Source organism: Plodia interpunctella, chromosome 5 (genome assembly GCF_027563975.2).
Source record: "Plodia interpunctella isolate USDA-ARS_2022_Savannah chromosome 5, ilPloInte3.2, whole genome shotgun sequence".
In the NCBI taxonomy this organism is placed as follows: Eukaryota; Metazoa; Arthropoda; class Insecta; order Lepidoptera; family Pyralidae; genus Plodia; species Plodia interpunctella.
In genome coordinates this window covers 6,077,365-6,102,030 of record NC_071298.1, presented here as the reverse complement: position 1 = coordinate 6,102,030, position 24,666 = coordinate 6,077,365, and the positions used below count along the sequence as shown (strand labels likewise).

At 35.7% G+C, this 24,666-nt stretch overlaps 3 protein-coding genes and 1 long non-coding RNA gene across 11 annotated transcripts in view; 1 reads left to right on the top strand and 3 right to left on the bottom strand.

Annotated features, from left to right (window-relative positions):
- Positions 1-3,421, bottom strand: part of LOC128669843 (uncharacterized protein) — a 55,443-nt gene extending 52,022 nt beyond the window's left edge. The window contains exon 1 of the mRNA XM_053745008.2: positions 3,154-3,421. The gene's annotated coding sequence lies outside the window, so the exon portion shown is untranslated. The remainder of the gene's footprint in view (positions 1-3,153) is intronic.
- Positions 3,422-6,199: 2,778 nt separating this feature from the next.
- On the top strand, positions 6,200-20,764 carry msn (misshapen). Of its 8 annotated transcripts, none has more exons than XM_053746102.2 (22): positions 6,200-6,499; positions 6,702-6,767; positions 7,536-7,743; positions 7,822-7,998; positions 8,427-8,658; positions 8,742-8,870; positions 8,956-9,186; positions 9,260-9,339; positions 9,416-9,500; positions 9,604-9,724; positions 9,911-9,931; positions 10,230-10,326; positions 10,949-11,078; positions 11,999-12,116; positions 12,419-13,399; positions 14,366-14,488; positions 16,449-16,653; positions 17,267-17,487; positions 18,071-18,261; positions 19,476-19,602; positions 19,689-19,823; positions 19,916-20,764. In XM_053746102.2, exons 1-22 carry the CDS (start codon positions 6,434-6,436, stop codon positions 20,162-20,164), a joined length of 3,993 nt encoding a protein of 1,330 aa, XP_053602077.1. In that variant the 5' UTR covers positions 6,200-6,433; the 3' UTR covers positions 20,165-20,764. The 8 variants fall into 8 exon arrangements, with proteins under 8 accessions (XP_053602077.1, XP_053602073.1, XP_053602075.1 ...); XM_053746098.2 differs by having other exon boundaries at positions 16,272-16,653; XM_053746099.2 differs by having other exon boundaries at positions 6,201-6,499; positions 9,263-9,339; positions 16,272-16,653.
- Positions 18,780-24,008, bottom strand: LOC128670442 (uncharacterized). The gene is made up of 2 exons (XR_008404763.2): positions 23,906-24,008; positions 18,780-19,378 (listed from the first exon to the last, which is right to left on the bottom strand). It is a non-coding gene; the product is annotated as an uncharacterized LOC128670442 (long non-coding RNA).
- Positions 20,926-22,844, bottom strand: LOC128670441 (uncharacterized). Its single transcript, XM_053746106.1, has 2 exons — positions 21,841-22,844; positions 20,926-21,704 (listed from the first exon to the last, which is right to left on the bottom strand). Exons 1-2 carry the CDS (start codon positions 22,553-22,555, stop codon positions 21,013-21,015), a joined length of 1,407 nt encoding a protein of 468 aa, XP_053602081.1. The 5' UTR covers positions 22,556-22,844; the 3' UTR covers positions 20,926-21,012.
- Positions 24,009-24,666: the final 658 nt, after the last annotated feature.

Sequence of the window (24,666 nt, the reverse complement as noted above, 5' to 3'; positions counted from 1 at the left end):
TTATGCAAACATAGGTGAAATATTAAATCCTTTACCAAGAAATAAATATCATGTCATTTTATGAACGCTCAACTACCACTCAGATACTCACCAAAGAAACATTTTTTTCAAATTATGCAAAATGTATATATATATATATATATATATATATATATATATATATATATATATAAAAGTATATCGATTTCCAAAACAAAAAGGGTATGTAGTGCTAGCGCAAGTCGCACCACCATCGTTTGCCGCCGGACGCTAGTTTTTCATCAACTACAAACTACGAACAATGCATATAACGCCCCTCATTCCTCTCTGCCACGTTAATACTGAATATAATCTTCATTGTCTGGCATTCATGACTTTTGACTAGTGTCCGACCGAATATATTGGTTTTGTTTTATTTTTATTTATTTGGGCTGAATATGACGTTTTCGTCTAAGTTTCAGTTTCGACCAGAAGGATCTACCGGCCTGGCCGAAGTCATTGTTGTTTAATTTTTCATTTTTACCAATAGCAAGAGACTAGAGACAATAGCAATTAGCAAATCAACCCATGCCTTGATAACTTTATAAGAAAGCTATAATCTTTTAAGGCCCCAATGACTATTTAAACAGTTATGGAGTTTCTGAAACTCAAACTCAAATATTTTTATTGCTGAGAACACTATCGCATATTGTGATCAATTACTGCCTCCAATTTAAAGTAAATCAAGAGCTTTAGAGTAAACACAACGAGATCTTGGACTCAGAAAGATATTTTGGATTCTACCTAGAAACGTCTAGACATATTTTAATTGCGTCACGACCGCCCCGCCATGTCCTGCTCGGCGCAGGCGCAGGTAACAAGGAAGTATTATTGCGACTTGTATTATTACTGGTTTAGTTCGTTGATTAATTTATGCCGCTGTTAATAATTCATTTTTTCATTCGTAGCATCCATCTGCGCCTTCGCTTGAGATACAATTTGAAGCATGCTCAAAATCTTAAATATAAAAAAAAATTGGTCAAGATACCTAGCATGTGTTGAATCTTGCCGGTTGGTGGACCAGTATTAATTGAATTAATTAATTTAGGTATTTATTAGTTAAATGCCACCTGACTAATGATATAAATTACATCTCTACTTTTCTTTTTTTAGACTAAACGTCACTTTTTGAAAGCATCTCCATGGCATAGCCATTATCTAGGTGTACTATTGCTGTGTTATTACGAGGGATTTTTGTTGATCTATGATTAGAGTTAAACCTTTGAGCAACAATCATCCGTATCCATATTGCATTATCATAGCAAATATTAAGTAATTGGATAAGTGGTAAGATTTGTTTTAACTTCAAATTTATTGTTATGAGTGCAATCCTTATAAAACTATTATAAATGGCTACGTGCCTTTTAGGGTCTCTCCATTATCCAGTAGATAATTGCAGAATGAATAAATATAAATATTTCTTTATATTATATTTTGTCATGAAATGAAAATATTTCATGACGTTAATTTGTATTTAACAAAGTACTTAATAAATAAATAATAATAAATAAATATATTAGGACAAATCACACAGATTGGGCTAGTAAGTTTGAGACCCAAAGTAAGTTTTATATATATATATATATAATACATAGATAAACATCCAAGATACATATAAGATATTGAAATAACAGGCTTTGTGATTTCATTCCGCTTAACAAAATTGATATTAAAAATTTAATTATATTCAAACCCAAGAAATGCTGGGACTGGGACATACGAGTATCATCCTTGAGGACATCAATACCTAATAATATCCTATAATACCTAGGAAACCGGAGCCTGGGCTCCGACGCTCATTGTCTGAGGAAGAAACCGGGAAAGCGCTCAGATAAGAGAGAAATAATATCCCCTCTCTAATACGATAGGTGTAATTTGAACTTGGGATCTTTTTGTTACAGAGTGCGCTGTATGTTTATCTCCGTGATTGCGGAGGTGAACAAGGAAGGTGGACCACTTTTCTGAGCCTCTTGTCTCACTTCGATCCAAACATCTATGGCCAAATAGTACTTTTTAAATTCTGCAAACCTTATGTAATATGACGAACTCGGTGGCAAAGTGGTAAAGTGCTTGCCTCTGAACCGAGAGGTCCTGGGTTCGATCCCCGGTCGGGGATGGAAAATGATATTTTTCTGATTGATCCGGGTCTTGGATGTTTATCTATATATATGTATTTGTTATACAATATATCCTTGAGTTAGTATCCCATAACACAAGTCTCGAACTTACTTTGGGGCTAGCACAATCTGTGTGATTTGTCCTAATATATTTATTTAATATGAAGTTTAATATATTAGTATACCTATATATTATTATAAGTATATGTATTTCATTTTCAGGTTAAACCAATTCATGTAAGGTATTTAACTTTTTACCGTCTTACTTAATATCAACTTCCTCAAAATTATTTCGAGTGTTATAGCAGTTTATTTTCCTTTATGTCTTGGGTAGCCTCCTATTTAAAAAATAAGGCTATATTTTAAAATATTTGGTATGAAATATAGAGTTATGTATAAGACCTATATTTATTAATTGACGTCCTTGGAGAAAAGGTTGCGGTGAAGTTTGTTGCGCCGCTTCTTCTTCACCTGCGCTTTGGAAGCCGGCAGTAGAGTTAGTTTAGGTAATTTTTTGACGTCAATAAGTGATGTATATCATCCTAAATTGAATAAAGAATTCTGAATATGAATTTGAATTCATATACATATATTTACCATACAAGTAGATGTGTGATATAATTTTGTAACAAACAAAGATAGAAATAGTTGAAAGATCAACGCGGCAGCAGTTCGGCCACAGGGCGGCGGTCGGCGGCAGCGGCGGCTATGTAGAGTCGAAGGTAGAGCTGCGCAAAAACGTGTGGAATAGCTACGTGGCTGTGCTTTGCATTCATTGCCTTGCATTTACTCTAACTTTTAACCTTATAACTTCGATTAATCTTGTAGTTTTTGTAATATGAATTAAAATAAAGTCAATTCATATATGTTAAATCAAATTAGTATATGTATTTCTATATAATGTTAACTTAAGATACGGTTAGAATTTACATACCTATGCGAAGTGATACAAAGGCTTGCGAAACTTACAAACCTAATTTTAATGTTTTATAAGCTCTGGAACAAACAATAGACTTACCTCTGGTAAGAAACAAACGATCCAATAAACAACCATAAATCGGATTAACACTCCTGTGAAATAAGCACGAACACTTCGTCTTTATGGTAGCGAACAAATCGATTGAATAAGTTTATGAACACCCCTCGGTAGCACAGAAGGATGGAGTGGTGGTGGTCCCGACAGACAGTCCAGGGGGAGCAGACAGTAGGGTGCCGGCGGCGCGCGGGGGGCGGTCCAGCGTCCGGCCGCACTACGCGCCTCGCAACGGTAAACTGGCGGGCCGCGGCAACACAGCCTCTCCCTCGCTTGTATGAGTGCCTCCAACCTCCCTCCAAACAAATAGTACCGTACACCTTGCTTATGTCTTGGTAACATTTATTATACTTTTATTGGTGTTGCATTCTTCGAGCCTGTGTGAGTAGACTCACTCACTTACACCGCCGCTAGTCGTGGTCGTGGCCCGCTCGTGTGGGTGTTAGAGTAGGTAAAGTACCTATGCGTGCTTTGATCTTACGATTCGGTATGCACGGCCGCGCGGCCGCACGTAGCACCGCAGCTATATTTTACTTCTGTAATATCTAGTCAATAATTTTAGTTTGGTGTTTGTGCAATAGCACACGTCGTGTCGAACGAAACTACAACTAGGCCAGAATTCGAAATGGAGACTAGAGTCTTCGCTTTATAACTATCTAGTAGCTAAGTGCTAGAGCTAATTCAGATAGAGTCTAATTCGTGTATAATAATTATAGGTACTTATTGTATACAAAGATCCGGATATTTATAACTTGGACAACCTTTAGTAATTTGCATAGGTAGATTCCTACCTATGCAATGGATGATGATAAAAGTTTCAAAAAGTTTTAAAAATGATAATTTTGATAGAACAGAATGAAGATAAAAGCAAACTACATAATTGTGTATGGGTAATAAACAAACGAACTAGGTTTGTGAAAAAAACTAAGTATGAGAGTTTTCAAGTGTTTCGACTCTCAAAGTTTTTGTAACTTTATCACCCAAGGAGAGTAGCTAGACAAAGATATAGATACGACTAGATCCTTTGTGTAGCCTGAGGGATGGCCTTGCGTGGCCCCTTGGAAAACACTCAATAGTTGAATCCTAGTAAGTCGGATTTATGGTCAGATTGTAAGAAATAGCCTAAGTGGGAATTTATACACCACTATCCAAACATCTGTACGAGTACTCGTCCCTCCTGTGCCCTAATACTGCACTTGGGACGATCCTATGGTGATCACCAATGAAGCTGAGAAAATGGCAAAGCCACAGTCTACACGGGCATTATTTTTTTGTCTCGAATGCAATCTCTCTGATAAAAGCTTTGTCAAAAATGTAATTAAATTTATGTTTATTTTGTTTAATTATCTTAAAATTTGGACATATTATGGAATACTATTGACTGAACTTAAGGTGCAGTGATAACATTCTTGTTGTGACTTAGTTGTGGGGGCTTTTTCATTTTTATGTGAGAAACCCGCCGTCATAGAAGCCATAAAGTTCATCATATTGCAGTTATTAGCTCACAAATTCGTTAAATTAAAGTTAGTAGTTAAATTTTTGAGTGGAGCCCAAGTTGTATGGCAAAGTACAGAAGTTATTTATTTATTTTTTACGATGCGTACACAATGTGAAAAAAGAGACAGCATGTGAGCGTTACCTACGTGTTTATATGTTTAGTAGGCCTTCTGTCTATTGGCACGAAGCTTCTCAAAGTTGGATTTACATCATAGGTACCTTCCTAGTTCCATTCTTTGTTCCATTCTTCCAAGCATCGGATTAAAGCTTTTGCTATTTAATTTAAACAGGCGTAATGTTCAATATAATAAAGAAAAACTTTATTTGGGAAAAAATTAAATTAGATCGATTTAAGACGATTATTTACAAGTTCAGGTACATTATAAAGTACGTGGGTTATAAGTAAGTACAAAACTTAACATCAGATAAAAGATACATGGATTTGTGTATTACTGAGCAGAATATGTATAAGAACTTATAATGCCGGCTTTACACTGTTGTCGAACTGTTTGCCAAACTTTGGTATACAATGCTGATTTTTCATTGCGATACCGCAAATCACTCATACTAACTATGTAATGTTCACGCATTCACGTCGGTATCTGCCAAAAGTTCGTCGACAGTGTGGAGCTGGCATAATATAGGTATAATCTGCTTCGGATTGCGATGCAAGCAATAAATACATATTAGGTATCTATTTATTCCTCGCACATACATGATAAATATATATTCAACGCGGTGGGACTTCGTCCATTAGTAGACGTAACTGGTTGTGACGTACAGTTCAGTTTCAGTTTCAGTTCAGTTTTCAGTTTCGTTCTGTGGGTTAGTAGATTTGATTTGCCTTGCCGTGATGTATGGACAATACCCCGATTTCTTATATTTCCTCTCTGTCTCTCTCTCCGACATATACACATAAGTTTACGAAATTTTTTTATACAAGCTTTTATTGACGTCAGTCTTGACTTATAAACCGATGAGGAGTTCCGTCGTTGGGAGCCGATAATGGTTTGTCATAATGACTTGCTTAATTTATTTCACTCGAAATGCCCTGTCCATATTAAAAGTGCGCGGATATTATATATTAGTAATATCCCAAGATATTACAAAATTAGCTCAATCTGTTGAGATATCTAAATCAAAATTGAGTTGCAAAATTCTTCTCTATCAAACATATATCTTGTATATTTACGTTAGACAAATTTAATTTTAATTTAATTAAATACAAGACAAGAGGTTGCCCTCTGCTCACTCTCTAATTAATATCACTGCCATCAAATAGTAGAAACTAAAAACATTACAAGCTTATCACAAGAGATTATGGTACATTAAATAAAGGATTTTTTAAGATAGCATTATAGTTTTCCTATTAAACAAAATGTAGTCACGCTTTAAAGAGTTAGCAATAATATCACAATCCGACAATAAGGACTAGAAGTGAAGGCACAGCAACGCATAATAAATATTGCGTATAGTAGTAGAAAAAAATATTTAATGGCTACCCAGAACATCTAAAATGTTGGCAATGGTAGTTTGTCGTTTGACATAACTGGCATCCCTGCCGGGTGTGTGTGCGAAGATACGATTTGTGTATTTTGTAATTTACTTATTTTTAACTGTAAACAATGCGTAATACATATAATTTAATATTAATCTATTAAAATGTTTAATCGTTTAATGCCCAATGTAAAAGTTTAAGAATTTTATACGTTTTCTATATTAATGTGAAGTTCTCGTGCTTTGTCTTCGTGTGTGACAATATCTCAAAATGGCGCATCAACTAGCACCGTCTGTAAATTGTTCTTTAGACGATATTGACCTCAGTGCTCTAAAGGTAAACTAAATATGTGTACTAATTTTAAGATTAATATATTCTAGTTAAAATAACGCCCTTCGGACGTCATGACATGCACCAAAATTTGATGGAAGGGCAATGATCTCACAGGGCGTGAATCATAAAGTGAAGGTTCTCACTTCACTTTATTGGGAAGAATACTAACTTTACCTTAGATATTACTGTAGATGTTTGTTTTCAGGATCCGGCTGGTATATTTGAACTTATAGAAGTAGTCGGAAATGGCACTTATGGACAAGTTTACAAGGTACGATATATAATTATAGATGTTTACTGCTAAAAGCTTTCTTGTAGAAACCAATATATTTTTCAATCTCTTATCATATTGGATTATATTCAGTTCAATATTAGCTGCATCAGCACAATTTTAGTTGTAAGTCTTTGACCTTTAGTTTGTAGGTACTTGCTCAAAACGAGTGTAATAAGTCCCAATAAATGCTGTTGAATTGTAGAGTTCATGCTATTAATGTCAATTAGTGCACTATGTGATGATTGTATCTCAGTAAAGAAATGTGAACATTAAAGTTGTTTTCTTGTGACAATATAATGTAGTTATCTGTATAACCATTCTTCTAAATTAGAAAACTTGCAAATTACAGAATCAGAATCTTATAATCCAATGTTGAGGGATTGACAGTATACTCAATTTCTGGTACACATACCTATATATATTTCAAGTACTTACTGGAAGCTGATATGATTTCTTTGATTTAAATTCCTACATTCTTTAAAATTTTATAAGGTTCACACACTACTTTCTTCATTTTGATGAAATCTGGTTAATGGGTAAAATACAACCTTATGGCTACTTATTATCCCAACATTCATATTGGAGTTAAGCATCAGGGCGCAGCTAATGCTGCCATATCTATAACATCTAATCATCACAAATAAATGCATTGTGCAGATAGATATTTTCATGTACACAATAATAAATGAAACTAGCAAAAACTTGTTTTGCAAAATTTTATTACTTTTGCTAAGAGTACAGCTTCCATTTTAATGTGAATTCTAGGGACGTCACACCAAAACAGGTCAGCTTGCTGCTATCAAAGTTATGGATGTCACACAAGATGAAGAGGAAGAGATCAAGCTTGAGATAAATGTCCTGAAGAAATACTCTAATCATCGGAACATTGCTACATATTATGGTGCATTTATCAAAAAGAGCCCACCTGGGAAAGATGATCAACTCTGGTTGGTCATGGAATATTGTGGTGCCGGTACGACATTTTTATTTTATTTTGGATTCCATGTTGATTTAACTTAGCTGCCTTCTAATATATTTGTTTTGTTTTTAGGATCGGTCACAGATTTGGTCAAGTCAACAAAAGGCCAGTCATTGAAAGAAGAATGGATATCCTATATATGTAGAGAAATATTGAGAGGCCTGAGTTATTTACACACTAACAAAGTTATACACAGAGATATTAAAGGGCAAAATGTGTTGCTCACAGATAATGCTGAAGTCAAACTTGGTAATTATGTTGTGCCATCAATCTTGCACATTTATCATTAATGACTGATGATAAGGATTGGTTTGCTTTTACTGTAGAAATAAGCATTATTATTTGTTGATATTTTTATGAACTGAGACCCGCCCAATGATTAATTTGTTGTTATCAACAAAAAATATCACATTTTCATAAATCTATGAACTGCATTCCATTTTAAAATATTGAAAGATTTGGCTGTGAAGAAGAACCTGCCTAATTCTGTCTCATCATGAACAATAATTATAAATCATATTATAATATTAATCATTTAACACACATGCAATATAGCACTAGATAGAGCTAGTCTATTGTCAACCAATGGAAACAAAGATAAGATTATTCTATCTTTGTTTCCATTATTATTATTATCTTTTAATAAAAAAATTACATTTTTTATGTTTGATTAACAGTGGATTTCGGCGTTTCGGCACAACTGGATAGAACAATCGGAAGGAGGAACACATTCATAGGTACCCCTTATTGGATGGCGCCTGAAGTGATAGCTTGTGATGAAAACCCCGACGCGACGTATGATAACAGATCCGATCTCTGGTCTCTTGGCATCACGGCTCTAGAGATGGCTGAGAGTCAACCTCCTCTCTGTGATCTCCATCCCATGAGAGCACTCTTCCTCATTCCCAGGTTACAAAAACATATTTGTTTATGTGAACACTACAGAATTTATAAATTTACTGTGAGTTAATTAACTTTGGTAACTATTACAGAAATCCACCTCCACGCTTAAAGGCAAAGAAGTGGACTAAAAAATTCCACAGTTTTATTGAAACTGTTCTTGTGAAAGACTATCATCAGCGTCCTTACACTGAACAGCTACTGAAACATCCATTTATAAGGTTTGTTCTATGTTTAAAACTAAGTAATAACATATATTCAATTGCAAGATAAATGATTATATTTTTACATCTTGTTAAATTTTAGAGATCAGCCTACAGAACGTCAAGTAAGGATACAACTGAAAGATCATATAGATAGATGTAAGAAGAGAAAGCAAGATAACTCGGTACGAGAGGACTATAAGTACTCGGGTTCGGAAGGCGAAGAAGAGGAGAATGCAGTGGCTGGAGAGCCGTCATCGATCGTCCACAACGCGGCCGCGCACCAGGGCGGTGACACTCTTCGCCGCAACTTCCAGCAAATTCAAGAATGCAGGTTTGTGTCACGTAACTTCATCAGATGGCCCATTAACTGTGTTTTTAAATAACCCATATTTTTTCCAATGAAGCAGAGCTCCTGCTGACGCCTCTCAGCCGCAGCCACCGCCGAAGCGCAACAGCAAGCGCGAGGAACGTGAAGAAATACCAGGTAAGTGACATTTCATTAACAAATCTAATATTTGGCCTCCAGTTTAACTTCTAACTATATTTTATATGTGCTTTAGAACCTGGCCCACCAGCGAGGCCTTCCATACCCCAAAGACTGATTGTTGTACCAGATCCTCAGGTGCAGCAGCCTAACAGATACAGGTAAGATTGTTTTATTCTTCCTACACTAACTTACTAAATTATTTGGTAATTTTATTTCAATTTAAACTTTATGGACATTAAATTATAAAATTGTATTATATAGACCCCTACCTCCGACACCCAAGTCATCGGGCTCCTCAAACAGCTCGGGCTCCAACAACGGCACTCCGCCAGCCAGCGGGCCACAGCCTCCACAGCGCGGCTCTCATATGTTTAAACCCATGGTATGTTTTATTATGGTAATATTATTAAACACGTCGATTATTTATTATAAACCTTACCAATAAATGTAATACGTAAATAATTTTTTGTTATTGTCTAAATTCTAGGTCATTATTTTATTAGCTTTTTGTTTTTATTTTCATGTCACGCTGTATACTTTATTTGCACCATTATAACTTCAACTGCAGCTACCACCAAGAAGGCCAGAGGTGGGTATTATTTAAAACATTTTAAACCTATCTATATTCCTTTGAAGTATATGCATGTTATACAAACATTATCTTGTGTACATAATACATTTTTTTTTAATTTTGTTTTTTTTTTTTTATATATAGTATATTTGCATTCATATGGCTATTATTCTATATTATATAAAAGCGATATGATTACGTATAATATATTTCTGTTTATACCTAACTAATAGTTTTAAATAAATAATCTTTCTGAAGACATCTTTATAATCCATTTTTAATTTATTTATTACCATAGTAATGTGTTTCATTCCAGGACTTGGATAAATTAGCCGCGCAACTTAACGAACTGGGTGCGGTCTCCGGAAATGAACCGCCTAATCGCCCGCCGCGGGCACCTACTAACGGACAAGGTTTGTTATCGCTTGTATAATAATAATAGTACTTGTTATAATGTAATGTACAACTGTTATTTGATTTTCAATTTTGAAATCATTATATATTTAGAATCCTATCTACACAATGTGGGCCGGCACAATAATTTACAGAAAGTAATAGTATCGTCGTCGACAAAATTAAGAATTAAATACCTGTTGCCCGCAGGTCCTCCCGCGTTTGGCTTATCATTAACAGTCTCTTTAGCTGTGAAAGCACGACAGACAGACAAATCAGATCCTAATTCATTAAAATTTTGCGTCAATAAAAAATATATAGATATGAAACACGATTAACAAAACAAAATTAAGAATTTTGCGAGCAGCGACCCAAGCGTCAACCCGATAAGAATTGACGCTAGCGGGTGACGCGAAGCTAAACCATACCTCACTTATAAAACCCACATTTGATAATATCCTTCTTCACCTTTGCTTTAGAAGTTGGCAGTAGACTTTAAGACGTCAATGAGTATTGTATATCATCCTAAATGTAATAAAAAAATTTGAACCATGATAGAGCGAATCTCTCGACGCCACCAACATTCTGTTATTGTGTTTATAAATTTCACGGTAGTAATGTTGTATTCTGCCGCGTCATCAGGTCCCCCGGTGGAGAGGAGCGCCCCCGAGCCCACGTTCGACGACACCGACAGCGACTCTGAAGCCGAAGAGAGCGGCGGCCGCGTGCGCAACGACGGCACTCTCCTCGCCAGCGACCCGCCCAAACCACTGTAAGATGCCGTTTGATAACTTATAGCTTTATTATCCATCTTGCCTAGATTCGTGCAACTTGTGAGACCTGGTTAACTTATTCCAAAATAATTTAAATCACTATATTGCATTTAAAAAATACCCTTTTCATGGTGGCTCAGGGCACTCCATAAGCCAATGTCACGTTTTTATCAATTGCTTTTAAAGTGAAAACTACAACACTCGATTATTGATTGTATTAAAAGGATTTCTATTGCACACAATTGCCGCAATTTACTAAAAATAGAAAACAGTGGCCACCAAAATTCTTGTCATTAGTTGTGATTACATTTTGTATAATGGAAAATTAAAATACTATCCAGTAGAATGCTTTATATTGTGTAGCAATCATTTACCGTGGTATGTTTTTGGTTTTCGCCATTGATTAACTATGATGGTGGCGCTCTAGAAAGCCGAGAGCGCTCTCTTAATGGCATAGGGACAACACTGTTCAAATTAGTTTCTTTCGGCATTTCTTCTCAGCAGTGGTCGTTCCGAAATGCCAGTAGTTTGTAGCTTGTGAGAAATAACTATAAATATAAAAATTGACAAGAAAAAGTGCCTGTGAAGGTCTAATTTCTGAATAAATGATTTTAATTTGCATGTAATAAAATAAGGAAATTATTTAAGATAAAGATTACTGAATAAAATAAAAGGCTCAAATCATTAAACATTCTGAACAATTTAGGACATGTAGACACTTATCCATTTGTTATTCTATCATATATCAAGTTTTTTATATGCATTCTATATTATTTTTGTCATTATGAAATCGTACATTCTATTAATCACACATATTATGTTCACTATGATTTGCACATTACATCGCTTCGACACTTTGTTTGGCCCCATCCCCTCCCGTTCCGTTCGGTTGGCTTGTCAGTCCCGAGTTTTGCTACAGGCCGGGGCTGAGCGCGGTGGCGGAGCACGGCGCGCCGACGACGGCGCCCACGCGCCCGCTGCCGCCCACGCCCGACGACGACGACGCGCACGCCGACCGCACGCTCGTCATGAAGCGGGTGAGTACACCACCAACCACCATACACACATACACACACTCACATTGTGTTAACTATTCACACTATCACGGGATTCCCTGTCATTAATGAGCCAAATGTAACCCTCCGCCGGTTACGCTGTCGAGCGATTCTTATTACTACTGCTACATATTATTCATTTGTTGCTATTGAGAAGCCTAGGCAGCTATCATTTTCACGCCAAAGTAAGATTAGTGAGCACTTTTTATTATTAATTTTTTGTTGTATTTTTTTCTTATTATTTATGTGTACTTTTTGTATCGGACATGTTTGAAAAACACCAGAGGGAAAACTCTGAAAATGATAAAAAGCAGTCCGAGGTCGATGAAGCCGTTCTACTCAAAGATTGGGACTTCGCTAGATTTTTTCCATCAAAAGGTATCGAGAAAAAAGAGGAGAAACGAGATAAACCTAAGGAAACTGAACAAAAACTGGCACAAATCCAATCCCAATCGAGACTGGAAATGGAAGAAGCTTGGGCGAAATACAAGGCGATCGCTACTCCACCGTCGCGACACAAACAGTTGTTCCAAAAACCCAATGAAAAGTCCACTCAAGACAAGTTGTCTGACATTTTAAAATATAAAAAAGAACAAGATGCAGAGTTGAATTCTCCAAATAGATTTTTTAGAGGATTTAGAAGAGAGAACTCTGATTTTTTTCCCTTACCCAGTACTCGACACTCCGCCATCTTCTTCCCGAAACATGAAAGTCACATTGGCCCAAGTAAGCAACTCAGATCCAGTGGTTTTTTTAACAACTCCCGCAAACAGAGCACAAAGTCTTCGGCTTCGGGTGAACCAGTTCTAACAGATTTTATCAAAATGAGTGACAGTTTAAAGAGCTCTGCACAAGGAGAAAAAAAGAAAAACACTAAATTAAGTAATGACAAGAAGGCAAACGATAAAAAAGCTGCACCATCCAGTTCTATAGAAGCTTTAAAGAATGTAGCTGCTTTGATCAGACAAGACAGCGAGCAAAGCAACAACGGCATGAGCCGGCAGAGCAGTGTCAACAGCGACTCTCCGGCGACCAGCATCTGCTTCACGAGCGGAGCCTCCTTCGAGAAGGCAGGCACGCCGGATCTCACCGCAAACACGCTGGAAAATAACATCCAAATGACTGCCTCTGCCGACGCGGCCAATCTGATGCGGCCTCGTAGAGAAAAGACTGAGTCTGATATTGTATTTCGAAGGAATTCCCTCTATAACCGACACACAGAACTGATGTCGAATGGGCAGGAAGCGGTACTCGCACAGGATCAGGTAAATTACTCCCTGGCAGGATGGTTTAATACAAATTAATATTTTTATACTTACATTTGGTATGAGGGAATCTATATTTTTAACATTTGTCATGACTAACATGCGAGGTAAAAATATATGCTTAATTGAAAGTCGGCTGTTATTCTTGTAATTGTATTGGTTTTATATCGTGTAACAATAGTGTGGGAATGGTTGCTAACGTATATATTTTACGTAAATTATTCAATATTCAATTTTTTTATAATGTTAGTTATACTTTTTTAATGCTGGTGCTTTGGGTTGGTATTTTGTATATGTACGTAATATTTAATGCAATCATAATTTTGCTCACACGTCTTACATTTTGGCGTGATTTGTTGAATAATAATATATTAAAGAACTTTGTAGTTAGTATTTATATATGTACAATAAAAAAAACTATAGTTTTTGTTGACTGCCACATCATAAAATCATAATTTATTATTCTAAACCAACCTCTGGTAACATAACTGACCTAACAACTATCCTTACTAACTGATATTGACAGCAACTCAGCAAGTTTCTCTCTCAGTATTCATGAGATAACTGCGAATACCGACTTCCTGCCAGCAGTCAGAGGATACTGAGGATATCGTGCTATGACAGGAACACTTGAAAATTAACAATTTTGGGAATGACTGCCTAATGAATATTACAAGCTAAGAAAAGTTACTCGTTTTGTGGATGTGTTTGCATGTTGGCTGCAGTGTTTGTGTTTGTCACGCTCTGTTGACTTTTTAACAATTTACTGCAAATTTACTACTTATTAACTACAATCTGTACTATTTTATTAAATTCGTAAAAAAATAAATCGTGCACCTGTAATTACAAATTGTTGAATTATAGTATAACATAGTCATTCGTAACAATTAGTATGCAACAATTAAAAACGATTTCGCCAGTAAACATTGTGATTGTGAACATCACAATTGTGTTTGTTTTGTAAAGGGTCGGTCGAGCGGCGCAGCCGACGGCAGCGGCGCGCGCACGAGCTCGGTGCTGCCGGACCTGCTGAGCCAGGCCGGCCAGCCCACCACGCCGCCGCGACACGACAAGTCCACCAGCGAAGAGGTAACTTCACTCTTTACATTCATATTCTATTTGATCGTCTCAAAACCGTGTATAAACGGTTGTTCCAAAATACCTATAATACATACGAAGTGGTAATATACCCGTACCATGAGTAGATCCTTAATACGTAAGCGGTACTCGTAAGGTTTTCGAAGTGTTAATGTTTAAAAATCGATCTACCCAAAGTACTTCATATGTATGTATGTAGATTTTTTGTAACACCCTGTTTAAAAGTTTTTGTCATACTATTTAGCAAATTGCTTTGTTTCAATGAAATTTATGTCTACAAATTATTATTATAAATACTAATTAATAAAATAACCGTAGTATATTTGGGCCAGACTTCGACATAGACTCATAGAACGAGATATGCAGGAGTACTATTTTTAAGTTTCATTTGGGATTATTAATTATATCACTTTTACATTACATAATACATTCAAAGTATAAATGCGCGCTTTTATATCAATGTGGATAACCGGTTAAAAGGGTTTTAACATTGATTTTGTTATTTATGGAAATCTCGATTTATCATTTAATACAATAAGGAGCTTCCAAATCTTTGTTGCAACAAATTATTGTATTTTTGTAAAACATGTTAGGATTCCTAACATGTTTTACAAAAATACAATAGCATATTTAACATTAAATAATATTGGAAGCCTCCTTATGGTTTACGTGTGGTGTCGAGCTTCTGGTATATCGTATTAATGTGAATCGTTGTCGCTCATGCAAACCGCCGGAGCCGCGAACATCGCCCGGCTTGCAGTCCACATTGCCCAGCGTAAGTACTCATCTTGATGCAAGACGAAATGCTTCTGTAAAGGTTCTCATAGCCTGTTGTTTGATTAATTTAGACATGTATCATTTCTTCGTACTTATGCATTACCTGAATGCTTACAATTTTATAGAACTCTTTGAATCATATTAATCGTATTGAGCTTTAGATAGACAGTAATTTGAGAAGGCTTTGTAACGCCTGGACCTTTAAATGGGAACTAGTTACCTTTACTGTATTATTTACCTTACAAGAGGATATATGGCAAACTCTATGTGAAGTGAGGATTATTATTTCTTACAGCAACTCTTGGTAATTAAGAAAAAGAATTTATAATGGGATTTACTAATCCATGCTAATTAATTAGGTAAAAGGGAGATAACTTCGATAACTAGTGAACATAACTGCAGCTCTGTATTTCATGCTGCTAATGTTACTTGGATGTAAATTTTTAATGGACCTCTAAGACGTTTATTTACTTCCAATAATTATAGCAAGGTTTTACATGGTAATATAGTCTATCAGGTGTATCTGTAAAATAATAGCACATAATATAAGTGTATGCAGAGTACACACTATCATCATACAAAAATATTTCGCTGATCATTTATCAACACTTCCCGAGCGAATGCAAAATGTAATCACGTCGCCTGCTCTCATGTCATAAATCCATAAGTTGTAGATAATATTCATGAAGCAAATAACTTTCCAATGTATATGATATGAGCACTAATCCTTGGGAGATGGACTTACTTGACTAACAAATTATATTATAAAATGCTGTTTGTAGAAATTCACACAAAATCGTTAAATTCTGAATGAAATCAATTCATGTCCATCTATATATTTGTGTAATAATTATCAGTATTTCAGGACAATTGATATATCACAATAAAAAATAAACATATTTTTAAATATACTAAAATTAAATATATAATATAAATCGATCATCAGTTATAGTAAGCAGGAACTGAATATTAATCTGATAAATTATTTCTGTTGCAGTATCGGCAAGCGATTGCCGGCGGGACCCCCCTCCCACACCACCACCACCCGCTCCCGTCCTCGGTCCAGTCCACTCCTTCCAAGTCGTTCGTCGCGAGTGTTGCGTCCCCTCACGGTCTTCAGCACTCCCCGTCCAACTCGTCAGTGGGTTCCCATCAGTTCCTTCCGTTGCAACAGAAGCAGCGGTCGTTCCTGGCGTTCGGGTTCGGCGCCGGCACCACGGGCAGCAGCGGCACGGGCGGCTCAGGCAACGCCTCGCGCCGCGAGAGCCACGTCAACGTCAACGTCACGCCTTCCGGACACGATCTCACCTCCGACACTCCTGAGATACGAAAATATAAGAAGAGATTCAATTCCGAAATTCTGTGTGCCGCATTGTGGGGTTAGTATTATTTTGTGAATTCTTAGTGTAAGTTAGCTTCTCAACTACTACTCAAGGTCAAAAGTACATTTCTACTGCTTTTAAAACGACCTATATATAGTGTATCTTTTTATCTCTCTCTCATCTGAGCGTAGGAGCCGTTGTCCTACTTTTTCGTCTCCACTTCTTACGATGGTCGGCATCTCTAGTTGTGAGACCATAAACCTTTAAAGCATCCTCTGTATACATACATATTTCGACCAGATGAGAGCTGACAGTGAACAGTCCGTTAACAACAATATATGTTGTGTAAATAAATATATTGACAACAAGTCAATATATTTATTTACACAACATAAATGTAAAACTTACAAATAGGAAACTAAGTACTAAGGTACTACCTATTTCTGTAGAAATTTCTTCCAGTAGACCCACGAAAGAAAAATGGAAAAAGAGGCATAAAATAATGTCTGCAGAAGAGTAATGTGCTATGGTCTACATTGAATAGCATTTTTACATTTAGGATGTGTCAACGGGTGCCAATGATAAAATATGTAACATTTGAATCAACTACTAATACTAATAGGAGCTAATAGAGTCACAATTAAAATCAAATGTTGGTTTTTTGTTGCAGGTGTCAATTTGTTAATTGGTACTGAGAATGGTTTGATGCTTCTGGACCGTTCAGGTCAGGGCAAAGTTTATCAATTGATCTCACGACGCCGCTTCCAACAGATGGAAGTGTTAGAAGGACAAAATATCCTCGTAACAGTTTCTGGCAAGAAAAATAGAGTTCGCGTGTATTATCTCAGTTGGCTCAAGTCAAAGATTCTGCGCACTGATGGACTGAGTGATGTATGTTATTGATATTAAACACACACAAGATTTTATTTAACTTGCAATGTAGCTATGTATGTCCCTATGTTTATTTGGGTGGAATCTTGCAACTTTTGAAGAAGATATCTAAGATATCTTCAACAGATTGAGCTGAAATTTTGTGCACATTTTTAGTAATATGATAAGTATGACCAGATGCACCCAAGAAAGGCTCCAGACATGGAAACTCCTCAACGGTTTACTGCACGGAAATGTTTGTTTTGTCGGACATTGAATGCAACATCTCTATGACAAAAAAAAAGCTTGTATCAAAAATGAAATTTATGTAAAAAACTTAATTTATTAAGGCACTAGTATTCACTTAAAGTAGGTTCTACTTGCCAGTTAATTAAACAACAAAATTAATGCAAATTTAATCAGGGATGAGATTACACCCAATTTTAATTAACAAAGCTATCCATGGCAGCTGGCTGCAACTTGAATCCTACTATTTGTATAGTCCTATAAATATAAAATCCTATCCTATAACAAGATAACAGTGTAAGTAATAATTCGTATATTTAAATTTAATGTTATTTAACTTAAAAAATATAATTTACAGCAAGCAGAAAGGAGAAATGGTTGGATAAATGTGGGTGAACTCCAAGGAGCTGTGCACTTTCGGATCGTAAAATATGAAAGGATTAAGTTCCTAGTAATAGCTCTGAAGGATTCTATTGAAATCTATGCATGGGCACCTAAACCATATCACAAGTTTATGGCCTTCAAAAACTTCGGAGTTCTGCAACACAGGTAAAAAATATTCTATATAAAACCCCCTCAGTCATTATCACCAACAATACATATAATAATAAAACTGTAGTTTTGCTCCACATCTATACTCCATACTAATCCAAGATAATATTATAAATTCCAGTCTGTCTGTCTGTTTCGCTTTCACGGCAAAAACGCTGGACCTATTTTGATTAAATTTGGTATGCATGTAGTTAAAGAACCCCATTCAAACATAGGCTACTTATTTTTTCTAAAAGCATCCCCTAATGACTATAATGGGGAGTGAAAATTTACGCGGGCGAAGCTGCGTGAAAAAAATTGTTTTTTCTTTCAATCGATTTTCACACAGATGCAAAACGATGCGTATTTGCGTATGTGTATGTTAGCCATAGACTGAGCGTAGGACAAGTAATTTAAATACTTTAGTTCTTTTTTTATACAAGATACGGGTAAATCTCGATTTGTGTAATGACGTTAAAATTTTGATAGTAAAAGTTTCATAGGAAAAAACATCTGTATATAAAATAATAAAACAATTTGATAAAATAAAATTTTATTAAAAGCAGGTTTACCTCAATGACATCGACCTGCTTTTTCTAGGGTCCACGTACTCTGGCAAGAGGCACTTATAAAAATCAGTTTTCTTTTTTCACTTTAGTTTCCCAGAAATTGTTTTCTTTAAATTTTTTTGCCGTTTTTAAGGGAAAATCGGGACCCGTCCATACAGCAAAATGACACGTTCTTCTTTGCATTGAATATACCTATTACATAAAATCAAAATTAAAATTAAAATCGATGACTATGTCATTGTAATAGAGTAAAAATTTGAAAAAAGATTAGGCGAAATGCGACTTAGTCCTATGAAGGTAGATCCGTCTTTAATGCTCTAAAAGTACGTTCGAGACTGATGGAATGATCTTGACTGATGGGATGACTATGGAATCTTAACTCAAAGAAACAAATATACCAAGGGCAATGCAAGGGCAATCTGTAAGGATAATTTATTACGTGAGGAGCGAAGAACCCAGAACTTACAGTCCAACCAGAACAGGAAGCTCCGCCCGCAAATTATATTATTTCTTATGTTTTTTATACAAGATTGTCTCCCCTGATATGAAATTTCCGAAATTCCTCACTAAAAAAAACATTACAAAACAAATTTAAATATCCTTGAAATTACACAATAAAAAGGTTAACATGCATGTATGCCAATATTTTTTTTAATTTTTCAGGCCACTTTTAGTAGATCTTACCATTGAAGAAGGAACAAGACTGAAAGTAATTTATGGTTCAGCTGATGGCTTCCATGCTATTGATTTGGATACTACAGCTGTATATGACATATATATTCCAAAACATGTAGGTTATATTTCATGATGATTATAATAAATTTTGATAGTTTGTTATGTTGAATGTGAATGATTCATATTTTCTTTGATTTACAGAACCAGGGGCCCATTATTCCACATTGTATTGTGCCTCTTCCAAATTCTAATGGTGTGCAATTGCTGTTATGCTATGATAATGAAGGAGTTTATGTTAACACTAACGGACGCGTCAGCAAAAATATTGTTCTTCAGGTAAATAATTTGGTATTAATTATGGTAATTTTTAATGACACTGTATTTTAAATATTAGATTTAAATTACAGGTAGGATTTTTTATGTTTCAGTGGGGAGAAATGCCGACATCAGTTGCTTATATTGGTACAGGACAGATCATGGGTTGGGGCAACAAAGCTATTGAAATCAGATCTGTAGAAAGCGGTCATTTGGATGGTGTATTCATGCACAAAAAAGCACAACGACTTAAGTTTTTATGTGAACGTAATGATAAAGTATTCTTCTCGTCCGCTAAAGGGGGCTCGTCTTGTCAGATTTATTTCATGACTCTCAACAAACCCGGTATGGCTAATTGGTAGTGTCAGAGCGCGCCTTCGATCTGTGATGCACAAGACCGCGAGTTAGTCCTGCTATATACAGGTGTACGCTGATGTACAAGAACATATGCCAGTAGATAAGTCAATGTATCTAAATTTTCATTGGTTTTGCCCCTACAAAGACTTGTGATAGTGGCAGTGCTCAAAAGACAATCCACAAAATATTATAACGTTCAAATATTTGAGGACTATTATTATACAATGTCGCATTTTATACTGACATTATAATTTCATTACAAGCTGCTAGGGATTATTATAATGTTAAGCAATAACCTCTAGACTAAATGTTTTGATATTGACAATTATTCTTAAGTAAGTTAAATCTGCTTAGGTTTTATATTATGTTGCTAATGTTTATTTCTAAAAGAAAGTGTAATTTGATACTATTAATTCACATATGCCATATTATATTGTTTATAATGTTAAGAAAAACGTTAAGCTGAAGTGATTGGTAAAGATTTTTTTAAAACAATAATGCCATGTTTAACAAATTACAAAATATAAATATTGACAATCATAGAAAATGAGATTTTAGATAACTGCAATTCTATGCCTCCACCCATTTTAATGCTGTTTCACTTACTACTCCACCAAAACAATTAGGCACATGGCAAACATGGCGTCACTGTAGCTAGGGAGGGGAATATTCGAGACTCGCTGATACCTAGTATGAAACTGGTAAGTAACTATTGTGAATACAACTTAGTATGTGTATATTATAACTATACTTTATTTATTTTGGGAACAGAGAACTGTGTGTGCAAAGGAAATAATAAAACTCCTAATTGATTAAATGTACTTTATTTATTGGAATAATTTGAAAAATTGTTCTAATCAGAATCTAATTCTTCAATCCCTGACATTCTTTCAAAATCTGAATGTGATTCCAAATCACTGTCATCGCTGTCGTCATTTACATTTATGACTAACTCTCTTGCGTCTTCTAAACCTTGCTTTTCCCAGTACGCCTTCCGTAACCGGTCCACGTGATTAATTTCTTTTTTCCAATCGTCTTGCGTTATTGATTGTATGGCTTCCCTGGCTAGTTTTTCGATTTGTCTCTCTGACTGATCGACATTCTTGTCGGCGACTCTTTGTTTGACCAGGTTCCAAATGTACTCAATAGGATTGAGGTCACATTGATATGGTGGAAGTCTGAGGACTTCGTGACCGCTCTCCTCTAAAAGTTTGTCCACTAAATATTCTTTTTCCGGTCGGTTGCGAATTATAATATAATTCAACTCAGCCTTTGTCATTCGCGGGTCAAACGTAATGTTTCTCTCGCTCAGCCAATTCTGCATGTCTTGTTTACGAGCGGCCATAGTAGGAGGCTTATTTAATTGCTTGCTGTGGTAGGGCGCGTTGTCTATGACAACAATACTGTTAGGTGGCAAATTTGGAATTAGTTTTTCGGTTAACCATTTCGTGTAGTTTTCTGTGTCCATTTCGTCGTGGTAATCCCCTTTACTACTTTTACATTTGTATAATAAGTCTGCACCTTCGACGAACCCAGTCTCTCCTCCTGAAATACAAAGATATAAACATTAATAAACAGTGTAGTGACATGAACAATAGTTAAATTATTAAAGTAGAATATCACGTACGTGCAGAAATATTAATTATATGGAACCCTAATAAGACAGCTCATTGGGTATTACCTGCGTGAACGATTATCCAGCGTTGGCCAGCACTATCGTTTTTTCTTATGCCTGGGACCGTTTGACTTTGCCAACACTTGTTGACAGTGTAATGCGAGTGGACCCATGTTTCATCGGTAAAAATAACAGGTTTTTTTTCCGGGCCCAAGTCGTCGTTTTCTTTTAATCTTCTTAAGTAACGTGCACGCCACGCTGCTATTTCAGGTCTTTCTATGAGCACGTCTCGTTTTTTGGAGCACTTTTTGAATTTAAATCCCAAACTTTCTGTTATAATTTTTCGCAGGGTCTCTCTTTGACCAGGAAAGTTAAGATCTCTCTTAACAACGTTTAAAATTTTTTTCAATGTAGGCACTTCTTTGTACACGTCATAAAAGCTTTCAATTTTTGTTTTAATTGCACAAATCATGAAGTCATCAATTTCCAGCTTTTTCTTTTGTTTTCGCTTTTTCCCTGGAGTGGGTAATTTGACTGTCTCTGTTGGGGCTTCGCTTGACGTACCCGGCTGTGGTGAAAGCCTTAGTTTCTCCAAAACTTCTTTTTCCTCGTTTTTTATTCTGGCCAATGTGCGTCGACTAATGCCAGTAGCCGTACACACTCGCTTTTCCACTTGAGATATTGGAATAGCTATTCCATGCAACTTTTCTTCCTCAAAAAAATGTAATACTTTTAATATCATTGTCCTTTCGGACCCACGGATAGTTTTTTTCCTACCCATTATGAGGTTAACAAAAAATATCAACAACAAAAACAACACGGGACTTTTAAACAACACAGAATGAATTAATAACAATTATTTAACAAAAATTAACAACACAAACTCAACAAAAACCCAACTGACAACGAAAATTTTAGGAGGCGCGAAAGCACGTGGTGTAACTGCAGAGCGCGAGTACACGACTGCGCGTCACTAGGGAGAGCGCGGGGAGGTGAGACGAGGTACGGGCGCCGAAACCGCATTCCTGTCATGCGCCTAATTGTTTTGGTGGAGTAGTACAAATTGGCATTTAGACACGAAAGTAATTTTGTATCATAAAATTAGCAACCAAACTACATTTTTATGAATAAATCCTAAAATTCGGTACTATTTATTATTTATTTGTTATGTACTATATTATTTACATTTACATGTATAAAGATGTAACTATGCATATTGAAAATTATATATTTGACTACTTTTTATTTGAGAATACCTTAGTAAATTAAAATATAAAAAGTACAAATGATTTTTTATTTATTCATGTTTAAAATTGCTCACATAGGGTCGTGTTTTTCGTCAGTGGTGCTGGTCCCTTTGCCCCTGCACTGCAAGGGATAAATATTTCGCCTAAGGTTCCTTCAAGAAAGTATTTTGACAAGTGCTGTTATTAAGCAGCAAATAAAGTGTTTATTAAAATAGGGTTCTAGGAGGGAACTATTAACAAGATGCAGTCCCGGGAAAGGACCAGATCCACAAGAAGACCATTTGGGGTGATTATGACAGGAGAGTTTTTTAAAACATCAAAATATGTAAATATACATCTATATCATTTCTCTTCAGTATAGGTATAAATTGGGCATTATGTACAGTACACACACACCCTCTGTGTGATAGCGGTTTCTCCTCTCTCATGCTAGATAGAAAACTTCATTCCATTATTAACAAAACAACTTTAAACATTTGTTGTAACAGCTACTACCAGTGCTAATGCAAAACGCTGTGCAAACTAGTGGGTCCCTTGTGCATAACATTTGCGTCTGAAATAAGTAAAAGCCATGTATGTTCTGCTTGTCTTGGAGGTTATACCTTAAAGGGTATTACATTATTTGGATTATACAACTTATTCCATAGATATTACATTTTGACATTCAATATTTCACCATGTTTAGCAGTAATTGATTACAGAAATTGATTAACTTGTCAGGTGTGGATGCACAGATCTGCACAAGAATGTATTGTTTAATCTGTTGCTGTCTGTTGTTCTCATATATGATGGTTTAGGAAAGGTGTATTTCCTACCAAAAAATTCTTACACAAGGAAAATGTAAGAAAAAGCTTGGATAGCACACCATAGTTTAACAGCCTCACCAATAATTTTAGTTTTGTATCCTTCATTGCGCAGGAACTTGACAGTAGAAATTGGTTGAACTCCTCCATTGAAGTCTCATTACTATGATAACATTACGACTTAGGAAAACAATCCTGTCCTTGTTAGACCCTGAGTCTCTTTTTGTGACATGGGAACTAATAAAAGTCCAGGTACGGGAGGCTGCATTTCTAAATCTCTAAGATTATTCACTTTAACTTTCAAATCACAACGTAGTTTATTTATATCTATGTCTAGTTGCTTTTGATCAGATTCTATCAGTAACTTTGTGAATTCCATATCATGTTTGACAATAACAGAACCCACTGTGACCCAGCATTTACTATGAGTAGACTTCATAAGGTTCCTTAAAGCTTCTCGGTTGTGGTTTCTTCTCTTATCTAACAAAATTATCTCTCGTCGGTCAGACATAATTTCTTCTCCCAATTTTTCTACACATATCAAATATTTCAAAACTTTGTCTTGATCATCCATACTTCCAAAAAAGAGCCTGCATAAATAGAGCTAATATCCAATGCGAGCAACAGGCAGAACAAAGAATGCGAGCTAAGCTAATCTAGTGTAGTGATGTTGCGATGCGATAGTGATAGGCTATCGATAGTATCGTGATTCTATCGTGACCTCGAAAATCAGTCATGTACTATGTTAGTATCTAAGTAGGTACTAACAATAGGACTATGTGTCTTATTGCTACTTTTATAAAGAAACTTTTTTTTTATTATGTCAATATCTATCACTTAAA